This window comes from Mucor mucedo (assembly GCF_025094135.1).
Source record: "Mucor mucedo strain NRRL 3635 chromosome Unknown EV154scaffold_46, whole genome shotgun sequence".
NCBI classification, from domain to species: domain Eukaryota; kingdom Fungi; phylum Mucoromycota; class Mucoromycetes; order Mucorales; family Mucoraceae; genus Mucor; species Mucor mucedo.
The window spans coordinates 16,717-36,255 of NW_026252330.1; the positions used below are offsets into that span (position 1 = coordinate 16,717).

The following is a 19,539-nucleotide window of genomic DNA, read 5'->3' on the forward strand; positions in this document are numbered from 1 at the left end:
ACCTGTCATTATATATGGTCTCTGAATCTATCAAATGGCACAATTGGTGTCTGGCTGCCCAACTGGTTAGGATAGTCCCCGTTTGCCTAGTATACGAGCTGGTAGCATCCTGGAGAACCCGGCTACCAACCGATACTGCCATACGAGCTGGTAGCACCCTGGGAACCCGGCTACCTACCAATACTAGCACTGAAATTCTAGTATTTTATTTTTAAAAATATAATTTATTTAAAAATAAACCGTTACACTATAATTCTTTATAAGGCAATTTTTTCATCCTCCCTTACACAAACGTTCAAATTAAGAAATTTTACTCATCACTGAAAAAATCTGCGGTGGTGTTTTGTTCTGCGGACAATGAAGAGTAAGCCGCCACAGCCACCACAGCCAAAGAGACAGCGATCTGTTCTGGAGTGATCATGCGTGACTCATTATGCTTGATCTGAGCTGGTGTAACCATCACCTCATCATTCTTGACGACGACGACGGCCATTGCGGTAGGAGCAGTCATCACAGGTACTGATGGTACAGGTGTAGGTGCATGTGTAGGTGCAGGTGCAGGTGCTGCTACTGGTGGTGATGGTGATGGTGGTAATAATGCGGCAGGAAGTGGTGGTGGAGGAGGAGTATGAATAGGAGAAGAAACAACTTCTTCCTCGTGCTCAACAGCCAAGACTCTACGATTGAGACGGCTTGTGCGCTTGTTTAATAAATCTTCGGCTCTTGTCATGGTGTTGGATAGCAAGAGTCTTTCACGTACAGTGTATTGGGGTCTTCGTCTTTTATCATCTTTATCCAATTTCTTGATGGCCAGAGAATACGCCTTATTGGCCACTTGTCTTGGGGAGAGATTAGAGCTGTTATTGATTGTTGATTTGTTTTTGTTGATCCAAGTAGGGAAATTAGCCATTTTTGATAATATTTTTAATTAATTAGAAAGAATAATTGGAGGATGAAATAATGAAGAAATAGTTGAAAATAGTGTTGAATAGGTTGTGGCAATACTTCTCATTGAATAACTAGGAGAAGTTCTTTTTTTTTATTGTATGCTTATATTAATGTAAAATATGTTGGTTGATAATAAAAAAAAAAAAAAAAGAAAAAGGGAAAATGAGTGCCTCTATTTATACATTTTTTAAATCACGCAAGAGGCTAGATTTCATGGCCAATATCGGAACAGAAAGGCATATGAAATTGCGGGTGCGTGGGTCGTTCTAAATTAAAAAAATAAAGGAGGTATAAAGTTTCCGATATGGGATACCCTCACCCAAACAATAAAGGTGTGTTCACACGCACCCGAATTGACCCTACCTCGTTTCACCTCATTTTTTTTTTTTTATGACTTGCCATATCCGATAACACTAACTCTTGCTTGCTTGACTATTGCTGCTAATTGTCGTCATCTTCATATCTATTTACCAACATTCCCAAAAGCAGTAATTGCCATGTCGACGACAATGTACATTATCAATAATAATGATAATAAAAAAAAAACTCTCCTTCTCTCTCTCTTATATTCTCTCCTCTCTCGGGTCTCACTCTCTTTTGTTGATCTACCACACAACTTCTACTTGCCAAATCTGACTTCTAAAAAAACCTTATTGTCCCCTCTTGAGCCTTTTTTTTTTTTTTTGTACACGGGAAAAAAAACTTTTCACTCTTTTCTTTTTTTGAAAATTACCTGCCATGAATAGACTCATTACCCGATCCTTGTCTACATTAACCCGTGTTCGTAAGTCCGTCCTTTCTTCCTATCACTCCCTTTAGCTAACAATCAATACTAGAAACCACAAAGGCACCTGCTGCTATTGGACCTTATGGTGAGTCTTTTGATATATAAAAAGGGAGGAAAAGCATGGAAACAAAGAAATAACTGGAGACGCTCGATATATATTTAGCTCAGGCTATCAAGGTCAATGGCATGGTATATACCTCAGGCTCCCTCCCTGTGATTCCAGACACTGGTAATAATTTTAAAAAGAATGTCCCTCCCCTTCAAGCCAAATCTATAAATAACCCTTACCTCCCCCCCCCCATCTTTCAAACAGGCGAGATTATCGCAGGTGGCATCACAGAGCAAACCCACCAAAGTTTAACTAATATGGTTGAGGTATTAAAGGCATCAGGTTCAGGTGTGGATCAGGTTGTCAAGACAACGGTTTTCTTAAAAGACATGAATGATTTTGCAGCCATGAATGCTGTCTATGCAAAGGTAAACTTTATATTACACATTTTATAATAATAAAAAAAAGACCAGTTATAAAACACTAAAACAACAATCTCCTTTTAAAAAAAAAAAAAGTTCTTTGTTCATCATCAGCCTGCACGTAGTGCTGTACAGGTAGCTCGTCTTCCCAAAGATGTGGATGTTGAAATTGAATGTGTTGCTGCAACTCTCTAGAATAGATAAATTCTACACCTTTTTTATTATTATTATTATTATTATCCCCCACTTTTAAATAATATAAGTAGCTCCACCACTCTGTTAGGAGAGGGATATAAAATAAAAAAATGAGAGGGATTAATATCTAAGCTCGTGTCTGTTTCTAGCTGTTTTTATATTAAATAAAATTACCTCAATAGCTTCCATTTCTGCCTCGGAAATAGGTGCGCGACGGTAACGAGCAGCCAACTGACTGAATTCCAAGGCACCAACAGTGGCCTTGGGAGAGGCAGCAGTAGCACTAGCAGCCTTGGGAGGAGTGGCGGGAGTACTAGCCTTAGCAACGTGCTTAACAAGATTAGCAGGTGTTAAAGGGTGAGGACCAGTGTGATGAGGTGCATCTAGAATAGTGATTTAGGGAGTTTAATGCCATTAGTCAAAAAAAAAAAAAAAACGATCAGAAGTCTCTCTCTTCCTACCTTTCCAGAGACTAGCTCTGGGACCAAGGAAATGAATCAAGGGCTTATGAACAGCACGTAATGTTGTGGAAGGTTGCATGTTCTAAAATTATTTTTTTTGTGGTGTGTGTTTATCGTAGAAACAGGTAATAGTAACCCCCCCAGGGGACTTTTTTTTTAAGACCTATATATTTTTACCCCAGATTACCAATAGGGTCGGAAGGTTAAAAAAAAAGCAAAGTCACCCATTTCTCTTTATCACACACAAAAAAAGTGTCCGTTCACTATGATGTCATGTGCCGTAGAAACCCGGTGGTGGTGGTGGTAGGGTGGTTCATACTACAAAAGAGAAGGTCATTTATTATCTTATTACAGTTTGGTAATAATTGACAAAAATGGGGGGTATTTTTAGGCTCCCCAGTGTAATGTGTGATTAAGGCCCAAAAGCAACAAGTAGTAGCAGCAGCAGCAGCAAGATCAATTTAAACGACGATTGAAGATATGCAATTGGTCGAATATAAACTTTTTCTTTTTTTTTAATTTTTTTTTTTATTTTTTTCACGTCCCTTTCATATTTCTCTTACCTTATGAAGCGATAAATGGATTCCGAGGTGATTTCCCAAGTAAAAAAATAAAAAAAAAATAATAATTAAAATGGGGGAGTTTTTTTTTTTAAAAAAAATTCACCATCTCTGAATAGTCTTACGGTCATCCTTATCCTAATCATAACCAAGCAGAGACATCCAACGGTAAAAAATAAAATAAAAAATAACTACCCTTTTTTTTTTTTTTTTACCTTTTTTTTCATCCTCATTGACATTAATTGCAGAAAACCTTGTGCATGAACGAAGATCGAGCGTTGTAGAAGCTTGTATCGACTACTATGGAGACGATTATAAATTCTCAACACAAGAAGATATCAAGGTATGCCATTTTTTCTTTTCTTTTTATTTGATTATAAATCAACAAAAATGGACTCTTTTTTTTACTTATTCTATCAAGCCCACCTCGTCGTATTCTACACCTTCCATCACTCAGCAAGCTCATACCAACTCACTCGATGCAACAGAACGTATGCAGTTTTTACGAGAAATGGAACAAGCAAGGGAAGAATTGGCGGAATTTCGACGCAATATGGCCGGATTAGTACAGCAAATGGATGGTATTGCCGTAGATTTGGTATGTCCCTCTTTTTTAAAAAGGGAAGTGAAAATAAAAATAAAAATTAATAAAATTTTATATAGGAAAAATCCAAGGATAGAGTGTGTAAGTCATTCATCATGCCCTCTTTTTTTTATTTATTTAGTACAGAATAAAAGATTAACTTTTTTAGGATCAGTCGAGATAGAACAAGATTTAACAGCGACAGAGGAAGTCAATGTGAATCTTCAAGTATTACTAGAACGAGCAGTCAAGACACAAAAGGAATCGGATGTATTTGCGACGCAAGCCATTCGGAACATGTATTCGGATTTAGCCTCGGTTGTATACGAAAATAATCAATTGCAAAGTCGACTTGTGTCGATTGAGAATCATCAACGTGAGCAAAAGGGTAGTGTGCACGATATTGTGAAGCGCATGTTTGAATACACACAGATGCTTGAGCAGGCTCAAGGTACGATTCACATGTTACAAGAACCCCGACTTGTGAAATCAACTACCTCCTCATCTACCACCACCAGTACATCCCGAAGAAACAGTGTACTTTCCTTTTACAATACGGAGGACGATGATGATCATTCATTTGTCTCTCAGACTAATAAAAGACCCTATGTCCAATCCCCTCCTTTAGGTCCTCAATCCACTACTACTGCCATATTAAAACCACAGCAAGGTCTACGCATGCTCTTCGATAGTCATGCTGGTAACCAACTTGGCCTCAGTACCCTAGCAACCACAACAAAAAAATAATCATACATATATATATATATAAAAAGAAATAGCCTTAATATTAATAAATAATTACCCTTCCCGTTCCCTTTTTTTTTTTTTTCTTCTCTGTATATGTATATTTATTTTTTAACCAACGAATCCCTCTCTTTCTTATATATATATATATAATTAGCACGAGTTTTTTTGTTTGTTTCCCGTGTGTGTGTGTGTGTGTGTGGAGGAGGTATTGCTATTTAACCCAACATGTGCGATCCATCAATATCAAAGATATTGTTAATTTGCTCGGTTTTCACCCTGAAGCGATCATCCTTCACCACTCTAAAAAAGAAAAATATTCTATTTAGAACCCTTATTTTCTTTTTGCCTTTTTTTTCTTTTTCTTCCCAAACCTGTTATCTACACGAATATCTTCAGTCTCAATACCAATTCTAGCTTCAGGCGTAACTGCATTAATCACATATTGGTTATCGCAATGAGGGCAAAACTCATCCTCTTCCTCATAATCACTATCAAAAAAGGATAAGTCTTTCTTTCTTTTAAAAAAATGGGAAATAGTTTTTTACGTCATGTCCTTGCGAAAGGCCTTTTTACATTTTTTACAGGCAAAGACCATTTCATCCGTCTTTCTCAAGGGATGATCAGTCACGGCAGCATGACATTCAGCACAATCAAACCATCTTTTACAACAAGGGGCACGAATAGCTACCTTTTTTTTTTTATAGAGTTAGATGAAAGAAAAAAAGCAAAGCATCCATGAGTTTCATGAGACTGAATAGTGTACCTGTGCATTAAGAATGTGTTTACACATTATGACAAAAAAAAAAAAAAAAGTATTGACAAGAGAGAAAAAAAAAAAAAGGGGTGGCAAAAAAAAAAAAGGAGCTTTGTTGTTGTCAATATTTTTTAAGATGCCGCTTTATTTTAGTTGACGACTTCTTTTATTATTATTGAATGAATATAGGAACATGCACCGTCAATACACTATTGGCACCATTGCCTAAATTGAAAAACACAAAAAAGTTGAGCTGAACTCTGTCTTTTATTGAGAAAAAGACGTCGGTCAGGTTCAGCATCTTGCAATTCAGAAATTTTTTAATTTGTTTGGACTTGACATGCACAGTGAATTCGGTGGTAGGGTCCTCAAGGTCTGGGATACGAACACCTATTTACACACACATAAACTTCAAAAGTCAACAAAAAACAAAAACAACTCATTCTATAGGAAACTTACTAAGAGGTGGTATGGTAAGGCCGTTCGTGACTAATTCAGCAGCCACAGAGGGACTTTTGACGGACAATTGCAGGTAACCCGTTCTATTCGCACAGAGACTGATGGTCTCAATCGTACGACTATGCGCCGTAACAAAATTCACAAGCGAATTGATGGGTGGTAAAGTTAAACATACATCAGGAATATCCGTACCAGGTTCCTTGATGTGACGCACCTGATGTTCAGACACAAGATCCACGTCTAACTCCCCTATCTCCTCTGCATGATCAGACTCGGACGTAAATCGTAAAAAAGGCTGCTCGATATTGTGGTGGATTAGTTCAACCGTGGTACTTTTACTTTGAGACACGGCATACACCATTTGATGCAGGTCACGTGCTTGTACCAGCAGACTGATGGTACCTTGTAATAAGTATCTCGCAAAGATGGCCTCCTACGGGTGATTATATCTTTCAGTCGATGCTGCATCCATATATATATATATATAAAAGCTATCTTACAGGATCCACTTTCCTATATGGAACATTAGTTACTTCAAGAGTAAATTAAAGAAGGGAAATATGGCTTACACCCAAACAGAGGTACTGGTGGTTCCTGCAGTATAGGCAACCATCTTGATATGATGGTCCTTGAGGGTAATTAAACATATTTCGCCCATTTTCTTTAAAAACCCAGTGAGTTCTACACGCGTGGAGGGGGGAAGAAGATATTTAGCAAGCAAAAAAAAGGGGGGGAGACTTTTCTCACAACATGCAAACGGTGGATGCTTTTATTTTTACTAGAAAAGTCCTTGGTGCTCACAAACACTCCTTTGAAATCCATATTATTAAAGAAAAAGAAAGAAAAAGATTTAAAAAAAAAAGTTTGGGAGAGAAAAAAAATAGCAATTTTATGTGACGGCGTGTATGGTGTGACGTTGGTTATTGGTAAATCCATGAGAAGATGGGGGGGGGGAACTCTAAAATAAGTGGGTTGCCTATTCAACTATTTCAATGCTATTGTTATTCATGTAAAAAAGACAACAGTCATATGGAGTAGGCAACAATCCAATTCACAGAATAGCTTATTTTACACAGTGTCCCTTTTTTTTTTTTTAGCAAATGTTGAAACCTGATTGTGTTACAATCGTGAAATAGTTACACAAACTTTCAAAAAAAAATCTTTTTCATATACATTGCCTGATTAATTCCTCTCTCACTCTGACTCAAGACCAGTTTTACCTTATTTATGAAAATGAACTTGGATTACTGGGAAGGAAAAAAAAAGTGATAACAACATGCAACAATACTAATACCTAATAGAAAAAAAAAAAAAGCTTAAATAACAAAGTCACACGAGATCACTTTAAACAGAAAAACATTTATTTATAAACTCTTTTTTTTTTTTCTTTCTCCCCCCTTTTTTTTTTTAATTGCAACATGGGATACCATTCATTACCTTGTTTTAATCAAAATTTTCAAGTGTACGAAAAGTACGCTTTTGTTAAAGAAATCGGTCAAGGCGCTTATGGCGTTGTCTGGTAAACACCAAAGAGAGAGAGAGAGACAATATAAAAAATTGTTATGCCAACGAGTTTTTGAATTAGTGCAGCAGAAAATACACGTAATGGAGAAAAGTGTGCTATTAAAAAAGTAAGCCTTTTTTTTTCCCTTGTTCATAGCAAAGGATAAAACTCACCCCTCCCTTTTTCTTTTTTTTGTCTATGTTCTGTTGTAGGTGTGTAAATTGTTTGAAAGACCGATTTTGACGAAACGAGCACTCAGAGAATTAAAGCTTTTGGAACACTTTAATGGACATAAGAATGTAAAAAAAAAAAAAAAAAAACGAATGGGGGGTGCCTTGATTATCTGCAAAGAGGTTAACATAGGAAAGCCGAGTTTCTTTTAGATTATTGGGTTAATTGATATGGATATAGTGGACTATTCTGATTTCAATGAAATGTAAAGAAAAAGAATCACTTCCTTGACCTTTTAAAAAAAAATTGACTTTCTTTTTTTTTTTTTTAACTAGATATCTGTATCAAGAATTAATGGAGGCGGATTTACATCAGATCATTCGATCTGGTCAACCTTTGACGGACGAGCATTTTCAGAGCTTCATTTATCAAGCTTGTTGTGGATTAAAGTATATTCACAGTGCCAATGTAAAGAGTTATTTTATATAAATAGACAAGGGGGGAATCCTAAAAAGCAAAAAAATATTACAGGTACTACACAGAGACTTGAAACCTTGTAACCTCTTGGTAAATACCAAATGTGAATTAAAGGTAAACAAAAAAAAAAAGAGAGAGAGAGAATGTGACATGTATTTACAAACTTGTCCCCTAACACAAAAAAAAGATCTGTGATTTCGGACTGGCTCGTGGTTATGTTGATACCAGAAATGGTGAAGGGGATGCAGGATTCATGACCGAATATGTCGCTACACGATGGTACAGAGCACCAGAAATCATGTTGAGTTTTAGAAGTTATACAAAAGCAAGCAAGTAATTATAGCAACACCTATTTATATCTTATTTAATCATAATAACCCGCTACTTTATATATATATATATAGTTGATATCTGGTCTTTGGGTTGTATATTTGCTGAATTATTAGGCAACAAACCACTATTTAAAGGAAGAGACTGTAAGTAGTTTGTCTTTCTATTGGTTCGTAGACTCATCATTCTCTCTTTTTTTTTTAAACTAGTTGTTGACCAGTTAAACCAAATATTATACGTGCTTGGAACCCCCGATGATGATACACTGAACCGCATTGGAAGTGAACGTGTAAGGCCCCCCTTTTTTTTGTTTGACTACTCTGTATTTAAACAGGTTCTATCTATGTGTAGGCTCAAACGTATATTAAAAGTCTGGAAAGATTCGAGAAAATCCCAATTTCGCAATTGTACCCTAATGCAACACCTACTGGTAAAGCAAAAAAAAAAAAGTTAAATAGTAACCGGGCATCATTAGAACTGACTTTTTTATCAGCATTGGATTTATTGGAAAAACTCTTGTCGTTTGACCCCATGTCCCGCATTGATGTACAAGAGGCCCTGAAGCACCCGTATTTCGAGTTATTTCATGATCCCGATGATGAGGTAGGACGAAAAATAAAAAATAAAAAATGAAGCCTTGTTCTGATGATTATGAAAAAAAAAAAAAGCCTGTGCATGCAACTACAGTGGATTTCTCTTTCGAGTCGTTAAATACAGTGGATGATATAAAGGAGACAATTATTGAGGAAGTCAAGATGTTTAAAGCAAGAAGACATAGTCTAAAATTAGATATGAGAGGATTGAGACGTCATAACAGGTAACTTTTTTTTTTTTTAAGAAAGAAAAAAAAATCATCCATCATCGCATGGTCATACTAAAAATGTGATGGGGGATAACATGTAGTATTACCACCCCTACTTCCAAACGAACTCGGTATAACTCTTCTTCAGCTGCCAATGATATGGGCTATTCTTCAGATCAATCCATCATTAGCCCTGTGGAGGTCGATCCTCATTTGGAACGCGATTTAAGCGGTTTACTAAATTAACCGTTGTTAGCAGGGTGTGACTGTGCGGGTAGAAAAAAAACAAATGATAGCCATCTTTTTTTTTTTTTTTTTGTTATTTTTTTTTTTTTTTTTACTTTTTATTGCATAAATGTCTTCCATTCCAACTGTACATGAAAAAATTCTTTGTGTTTAAGTTTCTATTGTCATCTAACTCTTTTTTTTTTTTCTAAATAAATAAAAAAAAACAGTCCGCTCCACCACCCGAAGCACCTCTTCGCGTCAACGCTCTTCGTATTTTAGGCACTACAGCCACTCGTAATTCGTTCTTGAACTCGGTCACCTCCCATGTGTTCAAAGCCGGCACCACGGAGGAAGTCATGCAACGCGTAGAGACTATCGCCACTCAATTACAAAAGCACGATATCTTTGATGAAATTAAAATTTACTTGGATACAAACCACGCTATTCCCGATACCGTCGATGTCACTCTTCATTTAAAGGAAAAGGAAAAGGGTTTATTTCAAACAAAAGTTAACGTCGGTGACAATCAAGCTGAATTGGTAAAACCATGTTTTTACTTTGTTTATCTTTCTTCCCTTGGTAACCATCTTTTTTTTTTCTTTTGGCGTGTGTATAGAATGGAGGTGTAGGTTTACGTAATGTTTTCGGTGGCGCTGAATCAGGAGCCGTCAACTTTTCTTTTGGTAACCGTACAAAGGCTGCTGTCGAGGTATAATCATGATCACATATACACTATAATCGGGTTTACATAAAAAAAAAGAAAAGGGTGACTGATCGCAACATGGCCTATGTTTTTTTTTAGAGTGTCTTTGAAACCCCTTTCCGTGGTAATGCCAATACTAGAATGGGCGTCTTTTTAAACGGCTCTATCAGAGATCATTCTCAAATCAATGCCTATAGAGAAAGTGCTAAATCCTCTGGTGTTCGTTTCAAGGTAAAAAGCTTTTTTTTTTCTTTTTTTTTATTTTTTTATTTTTTTATTTTGCATATTCTGATACTACAAGTGTGTGTTGTTTAGGGGTGGACTCAATATGGTGAGCATCAGGTTGCTTATGCGGTCACTGAAAGAGAAGTTACTGCATTATCTACTGCTTCCGCTACGTAAGACAAAAAAAAAAATTATAGAGAAATGCTCAGTACGTCATTTGGCTTAATATATAAATATTTTTTTGTTCTATAGTGTTCGTAGTCAATCGGGTACCAACCACAAGCAATCGGTCTATCACTCCTTTGTGCGTGATCAACGTAATAGTGCCACTTTACCTACCCGAGGTCATTTCCTTGGCATTTACCAAGAGTTATCCGGTTTGGGAGGTCGTGGCGATACGAGTTTCTTGAAGCACGAGATGCAAGCCTCCTTCCATCAAGCCTTAGTGGATGAAGGTGACTCTAAGCTTGTGTTTAGTACCTCTGTCCGAGCAGGTCTCTTTACAGCTTTAAACGACAAGGAGAACGAACAGATGCATATGTCCGATCGATTCTATGTGGGAGGACCTTTATCCGTACGTGGATTCAAGATGGGCGGTATTGGTGAGAGAGAAGGAAACGATGCGTTAGGTGGAGAAGGTTATTGGGCTGCTGGTGCTAGTTTAATTAGTTCGATCCCTGGGTTGTCTCATTTGCCCATCAAGGCACATGCATTTGCTAATGCTGGTAGCATTGTCACACGTGCAGGTACTCCCAGCGATACCATCAAAGACTTGAGCGAGACACCTCGTACTTCGGTCGGTTTCGGTTTGATCCTCCATCATAGTATCGCTCGTTTGGAAGCAAACTACTGTATACCTTTGAAATACGCTGGTACGGATTTACCTGAACCCAAGCTTCAATTTGGTTTTGGTCTTAACTTTTTGTAATAAAATCTTTTTTTATGTATATATAATTTTTTTTTTACCGGAATCCAAATCGGCCCTTTTCTTATTTTAAAATTTTCATGCCGTGTTGTGTGTGTGTGATATTCCGTCACTGAAAATAATAATAAACACCTGCATTTTTCTGCTTGTCGGTCAGAATAAAGAAGGGGGGTTACACGCATTACATTTGACGTACCTTTTTTTTTTATATGATATAAATACAAGCTTCTTTTTCTCTCTCTCTCTTCTGTTTCATTTCATAAACAATCAATATGAAATTTACTTTTGCTACTCTCTTTGCCTTTGCTACCCTTGCTGTCACTCTGACTCACGCTGCTGAAGGGGATGACATAGTCTGTATTCAAAGCATTATAGCATGGTAAGACTCTATCACATCAACCGTTGAATTTTTTTTTTTTTATATTTTATTCTCATACAATGTCAGCCCTAAAGAGTGTAGTGAGACATGTATCTACCCAGATAAACCTTGTCCCAAGACATATCAACCCACATGTCCTACCAAAGCAACAGATCCAGTTAAATATCCTCCTGCTGATCCTAGTGAGGATGATGAGATTGTCTGCATCCAGAGTATCATTCCCTGGTAAGTGAGCGACATAAAAGGGGAGTAAGTCATGTATGTTTTTGCTTAATTAAATATGAAAATCTTTTTTATATGGGTGGCAGTCCGGAAGAATGTAGCGACACTTGTGAATATCCTACAGATGTACCTTGTCCTAAAACCTTCCCACCTCGTTGTCCCGATAAGACAAATCCTGTCAAAAGCACTCCTCCCAAGGACATGGTTTGTACTGCAGATATCAAACTTTGGTAAGTTAGAAGAAACATAAATCTCCCATCCTATTCTAATATATAAATGATCATGTGTAGTCCCAAGAAATGCCGCAAGACATGTATTTACCCCACACATTTGCCTTGCCCCTTGACTCATAAACCCCGTTGTCCACATCCCCATGAGCTTGTATGATGAGATATGGCTCCCATCGCATTTTTTTAAACATCAAAAGGATGTTTTTTTTTTAAAAAGATTTTAGATATTAAAAAGACATATTAAAACTTTTTTTATTCTATCCAGTATTTTATAACGGGGACGATTTAAAAAAACAATACTTCAATTATAAACTCTTGGAGTGTTCCTGTCCTTCTGAGTATCGGGTTGCATTTAGTCTCACAAGATCCCGAATGTTGTATTCTTAAAAATGGTCTTGTTCATCTATAATAAATTTGGGATCATGTGTGCCCTGTTCATTTAGACAACTCAGTTAGCAGATACAAGTGTTTCATACCGAATCATAGATTGACCAAAGTATAATTCGACTGCCCTCGCCAATATAATAAACTCCCGGTCGCAGATCTTTTTGAAACATGTTTTATTTGGAATAGTTTATACAAGGGGGTGGAAGGTTTTTTTTTTTTTTTTTTTTTTTTTTGAAGCAAGAAAAAAAATAAATTAAATATGTATAGAAGAAAGAGAGGATCTATGAATAAACATTTGTTATGGGGAAAAGGGGGTGTGGAAGTTATTTATAAATTGTATTTTTTTTTTTTTATGCAGAAGCCTCAGCACTGATGGTGGCAATATGTTCGGGCTTTTCAATCTTATTCAAGAAATGGGTATGAACACCATCTGCCTTAGCTTGATGGTAAGAACGAAGTAAGACATCCACATCGTCCAAAGAAAGAGGACGCACATCAGCCAACTCCTTAATCTTGTTTGTCACAGCCTTAGCATCATCATCTGTCAAATCCAAATCAAGTTGTTCCACTCGGTTCTTAACAGCATTCCAACCAGTCAAACGATGACCAATACTAACATAGCGGGTCATACCAAAATCGTGGGGGTTCAAAATTTCATATGTGGATGGGTTGTTTAAAATCGCCTTGGCATGGATACCAGCCTTGTGAGTAAAAGCACAGTAACCCGTAATGTAATTGTTGAATGGTACAGTCACTTCCACGGCTTCAGCAACAATATTCTCCACCTCACGAATCTTGGTCAAATCGTACTTTGTCTTTACGTATTCCTTATCACCCGTATACATTCTGGCCAAAAGTCCACCCAAAGGAGTGATACCGTTACGCTCACCAATACCGAGAACGGAAGTATCAATATGAGTAGCACCAGCTTCCAAAGCTGGAATCACAAAAAAAAAAAAAACTCCGTTTAGTAATGGACCACATTTTTTTTTTTTTTTTTTTCAAAAATAAACTTTACCGGCATAAGCGTTAGCAATAGCACAACCCGTGTCATTATGGAAATGACATTCGATATCACAACTGACGACACTTCTTAAAGTCTTGACAAGTTCATAGACTTGACGAGGGTTAGCACAGCCGACGGTATCAGCAATACCCACACGGTTGACACCAATCTTGTCGACAGCCTTGTAAATACTCAAGAGATCCACGAGATCGGAACGGAAAGAATCTTCAGTAGAGAAACGTACTTCGAGGCCCTTGCTCTTGATGTAGGTGATGACCTCAATGGCTTGCTTGGTGATATAATCCATATCCTTACCATGAGAGAATTCACGAAGGAAACTTGATGTGCCAATCACCACATCAAGACCATCCACACCGGTATCAATGGCCAACTTGGCATCATCCATATGACAACGGACGTGAGTCAAGATCTTGGCCTTTAAGCCAAGGTTAGAAATAACAGTACAATCGTTACGAGATTGTTCAGATGCAGCAGGTGAAGTTAATTCAAGGTAATCAACACCAATATCATCGAGTGCTTTGGCGATTTCTAATTAAAAAAAAAAGAGTTAATAAAATTATTTCCCCGTCTTTTTTTTTCTTTCTTGCTTGTGTGTGGGATAGTGCACTTACCAATCTTCTTTTCAGTAGTGAAGAAAGCATTAGCAAATTGTTCACCCTCTATATCAAAATCCATTAGTATTCATTTTCCTACGGAAATGGCCTTTTTCTTAAAAAATCTTTTACCTCTGAGAGTAGATTCAATGATCTTAAAGTTGTTGACGTTGGAGTTGGGATCATTTGACATGTAGGGAGAGCTGACACCTTCCTTGGGGTTATAATTGCCGTTTGCTTGAGAAGACATTTTTTTTTTATTAATACAAGAAGTCTTTTTTTTTAAGAGAGAATAAAAAATTAAATAAAGAATAAAAAAGAGACAAAGGAAAGGGTTATTTTCCTCTTTTTTTATATCAAGAACGTTTTTTTTTTTTTTTTGTGATGTGTGTGTGAGTGTTATTTAATAGATTATCATAATCTAACAGTCTCATAGTGGGTGAGATTAAATTACCGTATTAGTGCTAGCCAATAATCTGCATTACTTTCTGTTTGCAGATGATAATCTAAATTATAAACTCAATCGTTTTCTTTTTTTTTTGTGTAATCCTTATCCATCAAAAAAGATTATCTAAAAGATGGGTTTGCCTAAATAGCCTTTACACGCGAAAAAAAAATCATTTTTTTTTTCTTCTCTCATCATTTTTTTTTTTTTTTAGAATCTGCTGTGATGTTCACGAGTACATTCTTTTTTTTTTTACAAACGCGTCCACCCATATTCATTGATTCATAAGGTGGGCCTATGAAAAAAAAAAAAAAACGTTAACTTTTTTTTTCAACGGTTTCAGGATAGAAGGGTTTACAACTGTTTCACCGCACCCCGTATTCCCCACATCTTTTTTTTTTTGACGTAACTTTGGCACTAAAAATTCTCACTCTAATTTTAGTTGGGATCAGCTTTTCCCATTTTGACAGCGCTCATTGGCCCACATTTTTTTTTCGAAATCAGTAACTGGCTTTTTTGAGGGAAAAATTGGGCTCAGTTTTTTCTTTTTGGATAGAGTTTTTAGCTTTGGGAACGCATCTTCTTTACCAACCGAAAATACCTCAAATAGTGTGTTCTCTCGTTGGCAAAGATGATAACAAAGATTTGTTCCTGTTGTGTTTTTTGCATATGTTCCCTGTATGTCTTTTCTGACTCATTGATCATTTGCTGTGGTAGAAACCTTGTAGGATTGGATCGCTGTCAGAGCCGATCTAAAAAAAAAAAAGGATTCAACAGCAATGATGTTGGAAGTGCGTAGAGTATACACAATTTTGCTCATGAAAGCAAACGTTGTTTGCCCTTTATTTCTTTTATTGGCATGCTTCTTTTGTAGCTACATCTTTTGTTTTCGTAGTCAAAAAGAAACTGGACGTCAACATTCTGACATTTCTAGCCTCCAAGCTTGTGATATTGTCAATTGTTTTTGGATTCCAATAAGGTACGTTTGTGTAAAGACTGTCTTGTTAACGGTGATAATAGTGCGGTTAGACAAAATGTGATAAGAATAACATGTCGAGTCTACAAGTATCTTAGTAAATATCATTTAATGATTTGACATGTTTTTACTTTTGATTTCTTACTATAATTGCATCGCTCGATTTTTTTTTTTATATTTCAAATAAACCAAAATGCAAATAAAAAAAAGATTACAACGTAATAGATTTACAGTAGGAGATAGACAATATTACAATGGAGTGTTATATGTTATATTTACACGGCATAATATTTAAATTTACACAATCATATACTCTTCTGCATCGGTAATAAACGTTTGAAGTTTAGTAAGGCTTTATGAAAAACGGACGCTTAAGAAACACCCCATACGGGATCTGCCCATGTCCGTGAGTAGTTTCTGAAAGCGCTGTCGATGGTTTTCTGGCTATCATCTCTTGCCACATGAAGCCAAGTCTTTAGGATGGTCATCCCGTAATTTCAAGAGATAAAAACCGAGAGATCATTTCTGTTGTCAGATAGTAATCCATTCCTGGAGTGGATTCATTTTACATTTAAAGTATGACGTTGGTATAATAAGCCCATCTTTGGGAGTTACAGTAACCTCACTTTATATTCAGACAAATTATATATTTATTCTGGCTCACTTGAGCTTGTGATAATGCTTTGTTAACCTTTATAATCCCACAGTCAGTGATATAAATAAGTTCTTTGTTCAATGTTGCCAATTTGTTTTTATTGTTTTTTTGATAGTGTAAAAACTAATTGTTCTGAGGAAGAACACATGACAAACTCGTTTCATGACAATCTTTTGAAGAAAGAATGCATGTTTGTTCCAACTGTTATCAAGAGGGGTCTTGGTAGCGCAAAATCAAAGGAGTGCCTTATATTATAAGCCAACAAAAGCAGAATAAATCCATGCCTTGTTAGAGAAAGCACTACCTATGTTACTAAAAAGAAAAAAGCTAGAAATACCAGATATTTTCGGCATATGTGTAAATGGCTAAAAACTTTGAGATGAATCAACAAGATTGATAGACTCTCACCAAATTAGTACCCGCACAGATAAATTTTAGGGTTTAGAAATAAAATTGGTCTTGTACCTTAAAGACAATAGATTACGATGCAAAGTAAAAATACCACATCTGGTAAACCCAGCCTAAACATGATAAGTGCGCCTTCAGCAGCTTATTTGTTTCGGGTTATTAGACTTGTTCCTTTTTATTTTTGGAAAGGCCCTGGTCCTGCGCCTTATTATGTGTGTGCGGGTGTGCTTTTCAGATGACCCCAATCATAATAAAAAAAACACGACATCACTTGTTTTCTAAAAGAAAGGAAGACTATTATTTATTTATTTATTCTCGATAAAACGAATGCAATAAGCAAGAGTTTAAATGTTTACGTCAGTATGTGATCATTCGATTGTTTATTTTAACCACTCACTTTATGTATATATATAAAAAAAAGATAGTTCTGGGCCCGTTCTTAAAAAATCTAAAAAGAATATTGATAAACAAGAACTTGTTTTACGCCGGGAATGTGTTTATTTTTTCCAAAAAAAGATAGCTTTCTATATTGAGCCAAACAGGTATCGCCCTAATTTGAAATAGACATTGGACTAATCTGAATACATAATCAACTGCTAAATCAGTACTTTTTTTCATATATATTAATAAACGTCTGATTTCATTTTATATTCCGTTTTCTGTCTGTTTGGGCTTCTTTGCCAACCAGGAGCCCACCACATATGTATTAGTGGACTCTACTTAGTTCACTATAATGGATGGATATCTCTTTAAGTGTAACGATATCAGACGGCCAAGTTGAGTAGCACACTAAGCAACTTGTTCTGAAATTTCTGCATATTATCAAGAAGAGATGATTGCTGCGATATTCGTTTGTTTGAAAGAGCAAGAAAAAATCCCAGCAAAGCTTCTGGTAATTAAAAGACAACGCCCAAAACCAAATCAATAAAAAAGTATAATATTCTTTTTATAATTTAGGCAGCATCCGATACATATTCTTAAACTCTTAAAAGCTTCTTCTTCATTAGTAAAATGATTAATACATTGGAAAAATAGATGGTATTTCATCTAATTTTGGTGACGTCAACCGCTTCTAGATACTTGCTAAATATAGTACGGGAATACCTTATTCATTATAAAATGTTTAAAGTATCCCTCACCACCACAGACATAAATATGTTGGTCAACACCCATCAAAAAGAAAGTTAAATCGATGTACTAGTCATTGGATTAGACTTTAGAGCTCACTTTAAACAATACAAAGTAGTACAAGCAATAAGCAGCTTTATCATTTGCGCACCCAGTATCATGAACGAAGAAGCACTCGTTTCTCTCTCCCAAACATAGAGATTTTTTTCTTATTGGCACTATTCCAACCAATATCCCGAACGAAAAAAAAAGGAAGGCGACACAAAAGTCTATTTGACAGCAGCAGTAGAGATGCAAACCCATCTTGGTGAAAAAAAAAATGTCACAGGTGCACACACCCGACCTAATTTATCAGGTTCTGCTGCTGCTAGTAGAAAAAAAGAATCCTTGATGTTAAACATGGTGTTATCAGAAAAAGAACGGTCCAATGATCTTAATGACAGTCATACATCGAGGCATAAATCCACAAGACACACGCATCCCACTTTGAAGAAACATTTGTAGAATGATAATAAGAGATGACAGATAAAAAAAACGTTTTCTTTGCCTGAGTACGAATTAAAGATGCGTAGCACAAGATTTTTAATGCAAAAAAAAAAAAAAAATTAAAGAAAAGCCACTGTGGGAAGGGAGTCACAACAGTAAAAGCAGGCTGTTTTTTTTAATTTGCTGTTTAAAAAAAAAAAAAAAAAAAAAGGTTAAATAAAAGGAAAGGGAAAATAGATTCAAGATCTTTTAATCACTTTTTATATTTTAAACTACATTCAAAAAAATGGGAAAGTCTGTTGCTCAAGTCAAAGCCGAAGAAATTGTCGAGTCCGGTAGCTCTGCTGAAGAGTCCTCTGCCGAGGAGGAAGAGTCTTCCGCTGAAGAGGAAGAACAAGATAACAAGCGTGCTCTTTCTGAAGACGAAGAAGAAGAACAAGTCGAAGAACGTCCCAAGAAGATTGTAAAGGTCGAAGAAGTTGTCAAGAAGACCTTTGGTGCTGATGGTGCCACCGTTTGGGTTGGTCAACTTAGTTACGAAGCCAAGTCTGAAGACGTCAAAGAACATTTCAGCCAATGTGGTGAAATTGTCGAAGTCAGACTCCGTATGGATTACGATACTGGTCGTTCCAAGGGTTTCGCTCATATTGATTTCGCTGATGAAGCTGGTAAGGCTGAAGCCATGAAGTTGGATGGTTCTGAATTCATGGGTCGTACCATCAAGGTCGATAATGCTACTCCTGCCAACCCTCGTGTCAAGGATACTAACTTTGGCCCCAAGACCGATACTGTCTTCATGGCCAACTTGGCCCACGGTTTAGATGAAGATGCTATCCGTCAAGCTTTCGAAAAGTTCGGTACCATTGTTGGTGATGTTCGTTTGCCTGTCAACAGAGATACTGGTAAGATTCGTGGTATCGGTTATGTTCAATACGAAAACGCAGATCAAGCTGAAGCTGCTGTTTTGGGTATGAACGGTGTCAGCATCGAAGGTCGTCCTATCAGAACTGATTTCTCCGGTGGAGATGATAGTGCCAGAGTAGGTGGTGGTCGTGGTGGTCGTGGTGGACGCGGTGGTTTCGGTGGTGACCGTGGAGGCCGTGGTGGTTTCCGTGGTGGACGCGGTAGCTTCGGTGGTGACCGTGGAGGCCGTGGTGGTTTCGGTGGTGGACGTGGCGGTGGACGCGGTGGTTTCGGTGGTGACCGTGGAGGCCGTGGTCGTGGTGGTTTCGGTGGTGATCGTGGAGGTCGCGGTCGTTATTAGATTTCCCCC

At 36.9% G+C, this 19,539-nt stretch overlaps 12 protein-coding genes across 12 annotated transcripts; 7 read left to right on the forward strand and 5 right to left on the reverse strand.

Moving 5' to 3' along the window:
• Nucleotides 1-195: 195 nt before the first annotated feature.
• Nucleotides 196-1,090, reverse strand: EV154DRAFT_229503 (uncharacterized protein). The gene has a single exon (XM_051594493.1). It carries the CDS (start codon nucleotides 908-910, stop codon nucleotides 311-313), a length of 600 nt encoding a protein of 199 aa, XP_051457518.1. The 5' UTR covers nucleotides 911-1,090; the 3' UTR covers nucleotides 196-310.
• A 109-nt stretch (nucleotides 1,091-1,199) lies between these two features.
• Nucleotides 1,200-2,498, forward strand: EV154DRAFT_509174 (endoribonuclease L-PSP). The gene is made up of 5 exons (XM_051601590.1): nucleotides 1,200-1,732; nucleotides 1,785-1,820; nucleotides 1,899-1,964; nucleotides 2,049-2,212; nucleotides 2,303-2,498. Exons 1-5 carry the CDS (start codon nucleotides 1,687-1,689, stop codon nucleotides 2,399-2,401), a joined length of 411 nt encoding a protein of 136 aa, XP_051457519.1. The 5' UTR covers nucleotides 1,200-1,686; the 3' UTR covers nucleotides 2,402-2,498.
• Nucleotides 2,423-3,397, reverse strand: EV154DRAFT_509180 (uncharacterized protein). Its single transcript, XM_051601591.1, has 3 exons — nucleotides 2,863-3,397; nucleotides 2,576-2,784; nucleotides 2,423-2,482 (listed from the first exon to the last, which is right to left on the reverse strand). Exons 1-3 carry the CDS (start codon nucleotides 2,939-2,941, stop codon nucleotides 2,456-2,458), a joined length of 315 nt encoding a protein of 104 aa, XP_051457520.1. The 5' UTR covers nucleotides 2,942-3,397; the 3' UTR covers nucleotides 2,423-2,455.
• Nucleotides 3,398-3,404: 7 nt separating this feature from the next.
• EV154DRAFT_509189 (uncharacterized protein) lies at nucleotides 3,405-4,951 on the forward strand. The gene is made up of 6 exons (XM_051601592.1): nucleotides 3,405-3,452; nucleotides 3,542-3,590; nucleotides 3,671-3,765; nucleotides 3,844-4,020; nucleotides 4,086-4,107; nucleotides 4,181-4,951. Exons 1-6 carry the CDS (start codon nucleotides 3,441-3,443, stop codon nucleotides 4,750-4,752), a joined length of 927 nt encoding a protein of 308 aa, XP_051457521.1. The 5' UTR covers nucleotides 3,405-3,440; the 3' UTR covers nucleotides 4,753-4,951.
• On the reverse strand, nucleotides 4,820-5,589 carry EV154DRAFT_509190 (CHY zinc finger-domain-containing protein). The gene is made up of 4 exons (XM_051601593.1): nucleotides 5,516-5,589; nucleotides 5,298-5,440; nucleotides 5,124-5,240; nucleotides 4,820-5,052 (listed from the first exon to the last, which is right to left on the reverse strand). The coding sequence occupies exons 1-4, from the start codon at nucleotides 5,540-5,542 to the stop codon at nucleotides 4,968-4,970; spliced, it is 372 nt and encodes a 123-aa protein (XP_051457522.1). The 5' UTR covers nucleotides 5,543-5,589; the 3' UTR covers nucleotides 4,820-4,967.
• Nucleotides 5,520-6,878, reverse strand: EV154DRAFT_509194 (checkpoint protein Hus1/Mec3; the record flags this gene model as incomplete). The annotated part of the gene is made up of 5 exons (XM_051601594.1): nucleotides 6,745-6,878; nucleotides 6,535-6,646; nucleotides 6,466-6,478; nucleotides 5,966-6,398; nucleotides 5,520-5,896 (listed from the first exon to the last, which is right to left on the reverse strand). Coding segments are annotated over exons 1-5 (813 nt in total), but the record flags the coding sequence as incomplete, so codon positions are not given.
• A 505-nt stretch (nucleotides 6,879-7,383) lies between these two features.
• On the forward strand, nucleotides 7,384-9,268 carry EV154DRAFT_420862 (kinase-like domain-containing protein; the record flags this gene model as incomplete). Its single annotated transcript, XM_051595973.1, has 12 exons — nucleotides 7,384-7,484; nucleotides 7,551-7,596; nucleotides 7,682-7,768; nucleotides 7,853-7,905; nucleotides 7,976-8,108; nucleotides 8,172-8,231; nucleotides 8,305-8,431; nucleotides 8,522-8,593; nucleotides 8,657-8,736; nucleotides 8,799-8,877; nucleotides 8,941-9,050; nucleotides 9,116-9,268. The coding sequence occupies 12 exons, from the start codon at nucleotides 7,384-7,386 to the stop codon at nucleotides 9,266-9,268; spliced, it is 1,101 nt and encodes a 366-aa protein (XP_051457524.1).
• Nucleotides 9,269-9,576: 308 nt separating this feature from the next.
• EV154DRAFT_509203 (surface antigen-domain-containing protein) lies at nucleotides 9,577-11,347 on the forward strand. The gene is made up of 6 exons (XM_051601595.1): nucleotides 9,577-9,622; nucleotides 9,705-10,016; nucleotides 10,094-10,186; nucleotides 10,280-10,411; nucleotides 10,496-10,578; nucleotides 10,658-11,347. The coding sequence occupies exons 1-6, from the start codon at nucleotides 9,605-9,607 to the stop codon at nucleotides 11,331-11,333; spliced, it is 1,314 nt and encodes a 437-aa protein (XP_051457525.1). The 5' UTR covers nucleotides 9,577-9,604; the 3' UTR covers nucleotides 11,334-11,347.
• Nucleotides 11,348-11,572: 225 nt separating this feature from the next.
• Nucleotides 11,573-12,350, forward strand: EV154DRAFT_551777 (uncharacterized protein). The gene is made up of 4 exons (XM_051605003.1): nucleotides 11,573-11,709; nucleotides 11,776-11,934; nucleotides 12,018-12,161; nucleotides 12,222-12,350. The coding sequence occupies exons 1-4, from the start codon at nucleotides 11,603-11,605 to the stop codon at nucleotides 12,316-12,318; spliced, it is 507 nt and encodes a 168-aa protein (XP_051457526.1). The 5' UTR covers nucleotides 11,573-11,602; the 3' UTR covers nucleotides 12,319-12,350.
• A 431-nt stretch (nucleotides 12,351-12,781) lies between these two features.
• Nucleotides 12,782-14,520, reverse strand: EV154DRAFT_602738 (homocitrate synthase, cytosolic isozyme). The gene is made up of 4 exons (XM_051607312.1): nucleotides 14,301-14,520; nucleotides 14,187-14,234; nucleotides 13,567-14,103; nucleotides 12,782-13,485 (listed from the first exon to the last, which is right to left on the reverse strand). The coding sequence occupies exons 1-4, from the start codon at nucleotides 14,416-14,418 to the stop codon at nucleotides 12,899-12,901; spliced, it is 1,290 nt and encodes a 429-aa protein (XP_051457527.1). The 5' UTR covers nucleotides 14,419-14,520; the 3' UTR covers nucleotides 12,782-12,898.
• Nucleotides 14,521-15,392: 872 nt separating this feature from the next.
• EV154DRAFT_551779 (uncharacterized protein) lies at nucleotides 15,393-16,930 on the forward strand (the record flags this gene model as incomplete). The annotated part of the gene is made up of 2 exons (XM_051605004.1): nucleotides 15,393-15,592; nucleotides 16,360-16,930. 2 exons carry the CDS (start codon nucleotides 15,393-15,395, stop codon nucleotides 16,499-16,501), a joined length of 342 nt encoding a protein of 113 aa, XP_051457528.1. The 3' UTR covers nucleotides 16,502-16,930.
• Nucleotides 16,931-18,552: 1,622 nt separating this feature from the next.
• Nucleotides 18,553-19,419, forward strand: EV154DRAFT_394763 (uncharacterized protein; the record flags this gene model as incomplete). The annotated part of the gene is made up of 1 exon (XM_051595168.1): nucleotides 18,553-19,419. A coding segment is annotated over one exon (867 nt), but the record flags the coding sequence as incomplete, so codon positions are not given.
• Between the last annotated feature and the right edge of the window lie 120 nt (nucleotides 19,420-19,539).